Genomic DNA, 10,625 nt, shown 5'->3' with positions numbered 1-10,625 from the left:
TCATCTGTTATCTTCATCCTCTCTTTTTCATGGAAGCGTCTGGTTACATTCCAGTGACGGCACAGTGGTATCATATATCTATCTTTACTCTTCAGGTATTATGGGACTGATGTACGCGAACAAACAAACAAATCACCATCCGACCAACTTTGAAGTTTGTCAGAAAACCTTTGGCAACATCCCTCGCAGGCTTCCTTAGAGAACTGACCTGAAATGGTGAAATTGAAAATGTTCTCATGTACTGTCGATAGGAATGTCTTCTTAAGAAAGTAGGGTAACACTTCATTTTAAGGGGTCCTTATTACAGTGTAATTGCATGTTTAATTACGCTATAACAAGTATTGTAGTTAATTGTAATAGCTCATAGTTACACTGTAATAACAACATGTAACTGGTGGTTATTGCGGTCTGTAATTACAGAGGAGTAACAAATACTTGTTACACATGGGCAAGTTTCCCCTAAAATCTCCAATTCAGTGTGTAGTTTCTTCTCAGCTGCATCTGATTCAGTAATAACTGTCACAAGGTTGAAATCTCTTGTAGACAGATGTGCTGGGTGTCCAAGATTACAAAGGTTGGCGGATCAATAGGCTTTAATTACCTACCCGTGAATGTGCACTCTTCAAAATCTCGACTCAATGTGGTTGCTAGCATTTGCCCCCAAAAAGTGTACCACAATAACAGATCAGACATAGACAAACCTCACTGACTGGGGTCTACCATATGGGTGTCATAACAGATTATAATTTCAAAACAAATGTATAATTAATGTGTATGTTACCGTTATTCGCCGTTAGTCAGCACCTCCACACCAACGAAATTTTCTGGGTGTGTGCCAGCTCATGTTTTTTAATCTAGATTACCCATTATGACAACCTAAACCTCCTTGCCATACGAGTCAGAGGATAAACCCACAAGTACACCAGAGAGTACATGTAATATCTGCATAAGTACAATGTAATTACTAAGTGTTACACAGGATTTGGCTAGTTAAAATGAAGGATATCTTGAGGTGTACTTACATATCTGTAATAAATACAAAGTTGTCGATAGTTCTTACACAGGATTTAGCTATTTAAAGTGAAGTGTAACTTTATAGTTACCTAATGATACATTTCTATATAATTACTCATTACCAATTGAAAATACCTACAAACAAAATAAGAGCTTCTACTTTAGTCAATTTTATTGCAACATGTAAAAATACCTTATATTTCTTACAAAACAATAAGGATTTTTGTTGTTAGATTAATAATTAGATTAATTACATTAAACAAAGATATATAGGTCTACTCAATAACATAAAAATAACTATTCTAGAGGTGACTCAAATCTGTAGCCTATAATATGGTGAGTAGCCTAGATAGCTAGCTACGTTAGAAAAACATGATTGTCTTTTTCTTCCGTTTTTAACATTACAAGAAACAATGGAAATCGACAACTCAGTCTCTGTCTTCATCCGTTTCTTTCTTGTAAGCATTTTCCCATTCCTGGAGTCTGAGACATTTTGGAAATCTGTGGTAGAGAAGAAGAGTATAAACTATCAAAATAAACTGCCGTTAGTCAGCACCTCCACACAAACACATTTTTCTGGGTGCGCCAGCTCATGTTTTTTAATCAGAGAAGAAAAGTATGACAGTTTTCATAGACACTATACATTACCCCTAGTTATCATCATCATCATGATTTCTATAGTTTAGGCATATAGCTAGCCAGGCCCAGCTAGTTGTTATGTTATCCAGCTAACAATGATAGTGCTTGTGTTGACGTTAGCTAAACGCTAGCTAACTACCTATGCCAAATCGTCCAGCAGAATTCATGTATCCAAAAAAGCTTAACACATAGCATGGAAAACTTACTTTCTCTCTCCTGTGTTGCCATTTTTTACCTACAACACTTAGTTTCTTTCGCGTCAATCTATCATGTCTGGATTTTGCACACTGACGTTTTCGACCCCATTATTTTCGCACTGTTACATGACGTTAGTGTCAACACGTGGGCACATTCGAGGTTGACGTTATTTTGAGCGTGTTGCATAGATGAGCAGATCTTGACATGATGTCAGGTGAGTGCTATGATGCCTTATTTCCTGGGATAAATAAATAATTGCACCAATGCATCAAGTCCAAAAGTGAGAATGTTCCTCAACAGTGAAACCCTTGCAAGATTACATGATGGAATAATAGTTTGTCTTATGACCATTTTAAGTGTATTTATAAACCATTATTCAACCAACCTTAACAGAGTGGTTGGTTGTTTAGCGACTAGTGCACAACTATGGAACAAAGTAGACGGGGTTGGCTTAGATGTTGACAACATGTAAGCAATATTTAGTCTCCAATGTTTATTGAAAGCATAAATACATTTGCATAATGAGCACTTGTCTCTCAAATAGATTGTTACAGTTGTTGGTTAGCTAGCTAGTGAATTTTAGCCATATTAGCATTGACATGAAATCAGTTAAAACACCTCGAAACAAGACATGGTATAAAGAACAAGATAAAACAAGCCACTTATGATCAATGTTCCCTCAAAAAAAGTTGGATGCGTGCTTGGCCACGCAGCCATGGGTGAACAGGGAGTACAGGAGGGGGCTGAGCACGCACCCTTGTGGGTCCCCAGTGTTGAGGATCAGCGGAGTGGAGGCAAATTGAAGTGGGTCTAGGGTGGCAGGTAAGGTAGAGGTGATATGATCCTTGACTAGTCTCTCAAAGCAGTTCATGATGACAGAGGTGAGTGTTACGGGGAGATAGTCATTAAGTTTAGTTATCTTTGCCTTCTTTGGTACAGGAACAATGGTGGCCATCTTGAAGCATGTGGGGACAGCAGACTGGGATAGGGAGAGATTGAATATGCCTGTAAACACACCAGCCAGTTGGTCTGCGCATGCTCTGAGGACCGTCTGGGCCGGCAGCCTTGCGAGGGTTAACACGTTTAAATGTTTTACTCACTTCGGCCACGGAGAAGGAGAGCCTACAGTCCTTGGTAGCGGGTTGCGTTGGTGGCACTGTCTTATTCTCAAAGCTTGCGAAGAATGTGTTTAGCCTGTCCGGAAGCAAGATTTCGGTCTCAGCGAAGTGGCTGCTTTTCCTTTTGTAGTCCGGGATTGTCTGTAGTCCCTGCCACATACATCTCGTGTCTGAACCATTGAATTGCGACTCCACTTTATCTCTATACTTATGTTTAGCTTGTTTGATTATCTTGCGGAGTGAATAACTACACTGTTTATATTCTGCCATATTACCAGTCAACTTGCCATGGTTAAATGCGGTGGTTTGCGCTTTCAGTTTCACACGAATGCTACCAGAAATGTGTCAAGGCTTAGTGATGTTTTCATGGCCGGATTAAAATCCATAGATGGCAGTATGGCAGCCATTGCTAGGGTACACACAAGTGTAATAGTCAAACTGCCAGGGGTTCCATAACCCTTCTATGGATTACATGTCTATGGCCACAAAGCAACAAGCTGTAGGCTATATTTGGTGCGCTTGCTGGCCAAATTGCAGCCTTCCCGACTGTAGGCAACTGGTAATTGACTAAATAAAGGAAACACTTGAGTAAATGAGGTATACAAATAATATGTTATGGTGTGGGGTGAATTTTCCTGGCATGGTTTAGGTCCACTTGTAACAGTGGTGTATATTCATGGATGCCAAGGCTTCCCCCAAAAAATTACCAAGAAAGAAAATAATTGATCTAGGTGTTTCCTTCAATTTGCAAGAAGCTGAATGTATCTCACGCTAGAAAACATCCAAGTGAACAAAACAGCGCCCCTCTGTCTCAGTATGTGTAGCCCATCTATCTGATGCTGTCTGGTCAAAAAGAGTATGACATTGTTGCCGCCCATAGCATTGAATGGAAAGAGAAACGGGAAAGGGGGATACCTAGTCAGTTTAACAACTGAATGCATTCAACTGAAATGTGTCTTCCGCATTTAACCCAACCCCTTTGAATCAGAGAGGTACGGGGGGCTGCCATAATCAACATCCACGTCTTCGGCGCCCGGGGGGGGGGATCAGTGGGTTAACTGCCTTGCTCAGGGGCAGAACGACGGATTTTTACCTTGTCAGCTCGAGGATTCGATCCAGCAACCTTTGGGTTACTGGCCAATGCTCTAACCATGCAAGAGCAGCGAGCGAACATTTGGCCTCCTTTGATAAAAAATAAATACTAATAATAGCCAATCTGCCTTCAGTTAAACCGAGTGAGCTCAACTGTGAATGATCCTGGCGCACCAAAAAAAGTGTAAAGGGAAACCAGTTTGGATTTGGCTTCACACCAATCACTTCACATCAGAAGCCAAACGTCTTAAATAAGTTTAATTGTTGCATGTCATTGTGTCGTTGTCCCAAAAAATCAGTCCTAAATTGGCCATGGATGGAGATAGGAATTTGGACTTGTGGTTTTACTTAATTCTTTGTACTGGCCAATGATTATAACAGTGATTCTGATCCAACCATAAATGCATACATTGTTCCCCTGGCCTGAGAGGATTGAAGTTCAACGTGTTGCTAGATGTAGTAGGCTAATGTTAACTAGCTGGCCTTGTGCATCCTTGCTGTTATGGATTTCCCTGCCTGTGAGTTTTAAAACTTCATGCAGCTCACTCCACCCATTCCCCCTATAGTGCCAGGATGACTAGGGGCTCATAAACTGTCTCCCCAAACTGCCAGTGACCTCTGCTACCAGGCCACTGATAGGTTGCTAGGGAGGTTGCTAGAGGGGAAGGACACCTGCCACCTGACAGAAATGTTCTCTGGTCTGATGAAACAAAAATAGAACTGTTTGGCCATAATGACCATTGTTATGTTTGGAGGAAAAAGGGGGAGGCTTGCAAACCGAAGAACACCATCCCAACCGTGAAGCATGGGGGTTGGGAGCATCATGTTGTGGGGGTGCTTTGCTGCAGGAGGGACTGGTGCACTTCACAAAATAGATGGCATCATGAGGATGGAAAATTATGTGGATATTTTGAATCAACATCTCAAGACATCAGTCAGGAAGTTAAAGCTTGGTCGCAAATGGGTCTTCCAAATGAACAATGACCCCAAGCATACTTCCAAAGTTGTGGCAAAATGGCTTAAGGACAACAAAATCAAGGTATTGGAGTGGCCATCACAAAGCCCTGACCTCAATCCCATAGAAACTTTGTGGGCAGAACTGAAAAAGCGTGTGCAAGGAAGGAGGCCTACAAACCTGATTCAGTTACATCAGCTCTGTCAGGAGGAATGGGCCAATATTCACGCAACTTATTGTGGGAAGCTTGTGGAAGGCTACCCAAAACGTTTGACCCAAGTTAAACAATTTAAAGGCAATGCTACCAAATACTAATTGAGTTTATGTAAACTTCTGACCCACTGGGAATGTGCTGAAAGAAATAAAAGCTGAAATAAATCATTCTTTCTACTATTATTCTGACATTTCACATTCTTAAAATAAAGTGGTGATCCTAACTGACCTAAGACAGGGAATGTTTACATGGATTAAATGTCAGGAATTGTGAAAAATGTAGTTTAAATGTATTTGGCTAAGGTGTATGTAAACTTCCGACTTCAACTGTATGTGTTATACAGTCCTTTGCTTATGTCACCATTTTAGTCAATTATTATTGCTCTAATGCTATTACTGATTGTCTCATGCTGTTTATTAGTATATTAATTAATCTCACTACAGAACCACATCCATCTCATAAGTCCTCTGGAAATAAAGTTATTTCGTGTGTGTAACTCTCTGTGAGGTTGCCTTATTCCTATGACCAGGAAAGGTGTCTGTGAATCACAGACCAGCCTAACTGGAGAGCTGCTCTCTTTCAGTTTCCCATGAAAGGAAGTTAGGCTAGCGAGCAAGCATTTTAGCCAGGTAGCCTAGGACAACAAAAACTAAAAGTGTGTACTGTGTGACAGAGTCATAGGCAGTTTAGGCAACATGAAAGAGGAGGATGGCATTGGCATTTCTCTACAACTAGGGTGTCAACATGTTTTTTTCTACTTGCAAGCATGAACACACACACACACACACACACACACACAGAAATTAGTGCCATGGACAGCCACATCTACCATAGACAGACAAATATTTAGCTTACGTTGATTGGACTAAATCGTTTTTTGTTTCTTTTAGTTGTCACTGAATTAGACTAAGCGTGAGTGATTGGCTGGAATAGTGGACTTGCGGTAACTCTCCGTGGTTCTAAATCAATAGTTGTTTAGTAGTCTGAAAATGTGGGAAACATTAACTTGTTAGACCATGCTGTAGGTCATGTAAATGTTTGTTACATGCAATATATTTTGTGGATTTCACCAGAACAGATGTTGATCTCTGGTTTTGTGATAAAACCAAGGTGTTGTTAAATTTATTCTGCCACTGTGTCTTCTTATTGTCTCAGCCTTAGGCCTGTATATCACGGTGTCAAGGCATATGAACTAACAGGTTATAGAACAAACAACGCAATGATCACACCACATAGGTTTAATTATGGCTTATTTTTCCTGGCTTGGCTTCCCTGGTGATTTTACCCACACACTGCTACTGAAAACGTCACAGTGCTGTCAACATGCCTCTTCCACGGAATAGTCAGGACTGAGATGTTGTAGATAGTAATGCTAATCTCATTCTCCAGAACAGCGATGATGGCGATAAATAGGCATCACTTTCATCACGTCATATGGGCAAAAGCATTGGTGCACAAAAGCATTTTCTGGTTGAGGTTGGGAGAGGGGGACCACATGCACAACACACAAATTCATAATTGAATAGTTAGCTCGCATTACAGAGCCAAAAAGTAACAATAAATTGAGTATGTAAAGAGAATTAAAAATAAAATGAGCCTCCACCCCTAACCTCCCACCCATCCAACATGTTTCCCTCCAGTGTATATCCCTTTTACATATAGGTGGTCTTGGGAATCGAACCCACTACCCTGGCGTTACAAGTGCCATAGTCTACCAACTGGACAGAAATATTCAAACCTTGACTGTGATTTTCAAACAAATTTTAGACTGGACCACTCAGGAACACTCACCACCTCTTAGATAGCCATTCTGGTGTGTCTTTGGCATTACAATTTGTGTAATTGTCCAGCTGAAAAATAAAACTCTATCCCAGGGTTAGGTTTTCAGAAGGCAGGTTGACCTCCACCTTTTTACCTGGGCCTTGCTCCTTTCGATCCTTACAAACTCCCCAGTCCCTCCCACTGACAAGACATTTTACATTTCAGTCATTTAGCAGAGGCTCTTACTGTATCTAGAGTGACTTACAGTAGTGAGTGCATACATTTGCATACCTTTTCATCCTGGTCACCCGAACCCACGACCCTTGCGTTACAAGCACCATGCTCAACCAACTGAGCCACATAACATGGGACCTAGTGCAGTTTCTGCACTGTTGGTTAAGGGCTTGTAAGTAAGCATTTCACAGAAAGTCTACACATGTTGTATTCGGTGCATGTGGCAAATAAAGTTTGATTTGATTTGATGATACTGCCACCACAATACTTGAAAATATGCATTCCACTTGAGCAGAGCAGGGCATTTGCCCAACATTCTCCATTGTTTCTCTAGATAGCCATCATACGTGAATAACATGTAATTATTCTACTCTGCATAGTTACGGTTACTGGTACATAATTAATCAGCGGTATTCAAAAACACAGAGCATGTATGTGAGTGTGTGTGTGAGAGAAAGAGAGAGAAAGAGAAAGAGAAAGAGAGGGAGTGTGTGTGTGTGTGTGTTTGTGTGTGTGCAAGCACGTATAGTGTGTATGTATAATACGTGTCAAAAGATTGGACACCCCTACTCATTCAAGGGATTTTCTTTATTATACTTTTTTCTACATTGTAGAATAATAGCGAAGAAATCAAAACTATGAAATAACACATATTGAATCATGTAGTTCAAAAAAATGTACAAATCAATATACATTTTAGATTCTTCAAAGTAGGCATCCTTTGCCTTGATGACAGCTTTGCACACTCTTGGCATTCTCTCATCCAGCTTCACCTGGAATGCTTTTCCAACAGTCTTGAAGGAGTACCCACATTGGTTGAGCACTTGTTGTCTGTTTTTCCTTCACTCTGCGGTCCAACTCATGCCAAACCATCGCAATTGGGTTGAGGTCGGGTGATTGTGGAGGCCAGGTCATCTGATGCAGCACTCCATCACTCTGCTTATTTGTCAAATCACCCTTACACAGCCTGGAGGTGTGTTGTGACATTGTCCTGTTGAAAACAAATGATAGTAGCACTAAGCACAAACCAGATAGGATGGTGTATCGCTGCAGAATGCTGTGGTAGCCATGCTGGTTAAGTGTGCGTTGAATTCTAAATAAATCACTGACAGTGTCACCAGCAAAGCACCATCACACCTCCTCCTCCATGCTTCACGTGGGAATCGTGAGTTTTGATGTCTTCACTATTATTCTACAATGTAGAAAATAGTAAAAATAAAGAAAAACCCTTGAATGAGTAGGTGGGACCAAACTTTTGACTGGTACTGTATATATTTTTTTTAATTTGATTTAAATTATTATTATTATTTTACCTTTATTTAACCAGGTAGGCCAGTTGAGAATAAGTTCTCATTTACAACTGCGACCTGGTCAAGATAAAGCAAAGCAGGACGACAAAACACAGAGTTACACATAAACAAACCTACAGTCAATAACACAATAGAAATATCTATGTACAGTGTGTGCAAATGTAGAAGAGTAGGGAGGTAAGGCAGAATAGGCCATGGAGTTCAAATAATTACAATGTAGCCTTAAAACCTTTTCTCAATAGGGGGCCGCCATTTCGACTTTGTATAAAAACGTTCCCAAATTAAACTGCCTCGTGCTCAATTCTTGCTCGTACAATATGCATATTATTATTACTATTGGATAGAAAACACTCTCTAGTTTCTAAAACCGTTTGAATTATATCTGTGAGTAAAACAGAACTCATTTTGCAGCAAACTTCCTGTCAGGAAGTAAGAAATCTGAAATCGGGCACTCTGTTCCAGGGTCAGTTTATTAATTTGCATGTAATCTATGGGTCGACATGCACTGCATACGCCTTCCCCTAGATGTCAGTAAGCAGTGAGAATTGGAATGGGGTGTCTAGGTAGATCTGAGGCCGTACAAAAGCTCTTGGAACCGGGTGTGCAGTCTTTTCAACGTTCGTCATGACGCAAGACAGACCTCAGGATTGCATTCTGAAAAGCTCTCGTTATAGGCGTTAGATATATCCGGCTCTGATTTTATTCGATATAGGTGTTAAAAACATCATAATGTAGTTATTTTAAACCGAGTTATATCAGTTTATATCAGTATATTGCGATTTTCGGTATTTTATTTGTGCTGCGTTATGGTGAGTTGGACACGTCTTCGCCACATGGCTAATGTTTGCTGCTAATTCCAAAGTTGAAGACGACAATCTACAACCGAGCAACGATTATTCTGGACAAAGGACAACTTGCACAAGATTCTGATGGAAGCTCATCAAATAGTAAGAACTATTTATGATGTTAATTTGTTGTTCTGTTGAAAAATGTTAAACTATTATTCCACCATTAATTTCGGTGCGGTCTCGCTTTAACGCACGCTGTATGTCGTAGTAACGTTAATTTTAAAAATCGAACACAGCAATTGCATTAAGAACTAATGTATCTTTCATTTGCTGTCCAACCTGTATTTTTTAGTCAAGTTTATGATTAGTTATTGATTAGATTAGGTGCCTCTCCCAAGATTTCTCCCGACATTTTGTTTGCATTTTGGCTACTATTCATATTGTATAACCACGATTTGTGCCGCTAAATATGCACATTTTCGAACAAACCATATATGTATTGTGTAATTTGATGTTATAGGACTGTCATCTGAAGAAGTTTGAGAAGGTTAGTGAATAATTTTATATCTTTTGATGGTTTATTCGTTATCGCTACTTTTGGCTTGAATCAATGCTGTTGTGTGGTTGGCTATTGTAGTAAGCTAATATAATGCTATATTGTGTTTTCGCTGTAAAACACTTAAAAAATCTGAAATATTGGCTGGATTCACAAGATCTTTGTCTTTCATTTTCTGTACACTGTGTATTTTTCATAAATGTTTTATGATGAGTATTTAGGTAATTCACATTGCTCTCTGTAGTTATTCTAGTTGCTTTGGTGAGAGTTGTGATGGTGGCTGCAGTGTAAAACTATGATTTATACCTGAAATATGCACATTTTTCGAACAAAACATATGCTATACAATAAATATGTTATCAGACTGTCATCTGATGAAGTTGTTTCTTGGTTAGTGACTATTTATATCTTTATTTGGTCGAATTTGTGATAGCTACCTATGCAGTAAACAAATGGTGGGGGAAAAAAGTTGTGTCTTTTGCTATCGTGGTTAGCTAATAGAAATACATATTGTGTCTTCCCTGTAAAACATTTTAAAAATCAGAAATGATGGCTGGATTTACAAGATGTGTATCTTTCATCTGGTGTCTTGGACTTGTGATTTCATGATATTTAGATGCTAGTATTTACTTGTGGCGCTATGCTAGGCTATGCTAGTCAGCTTTTTTACTGATGAGGGTGCTCCCGGATCCGGGATGAGTACCAAGTAAAAGTTAACACTGGAATGACAGATGTGCAGATGATGA

At 39.7% G+C, this 10,625-nt stretch overlaps 1 protein-coding gene across 1 annotated transcript in view; it reads right to left on the bottom strand.

Annotated features, from left to right (window-relative positions):
• Positions 1 to 1,168: 1,168 nt before the first annotated feature.
• LOC139537692 (myelin protein zero-like protein 1) overlaps positions 1,169 to 10,625 on the bottom strand; it is an 81,193-nt gene continuing 71,736 nt past the window's right edge. Inside the window, exon 5 of the mRNA XM_071339296.1 lies at positions 1,169 to 1,515. Within this exon, the coding sequence (XP_071195397.1) occupies positions 1,443 to 1,515 (73 nt within the window). The 3' untranslated portion in view covers positions 1,169 to 1,442. The remainder of the gene's footprint in view (positions 1,516 to 10,625) is intronic.

The sequence above is a fragment of the Salvelinus alpinus genome, chromosome 13 (genome assembly GCF_045679555.1).
Source record: "Salvelinus alpinus chromosome 13, SLU_Salpinus.1, whole genome shotgun sequence".
In the NCBI taxonomy this organism is placed as follows: domain Eukaryota; kingdom Metazoa; phylum Chordata; class Actinopteri; order Salmoniformes; family Salmonidae; genus Salvelinus; species Salvelinus alpinus.
This window is presented reverse-complemented; position numbering and strand designations above follow the sequence as displayed.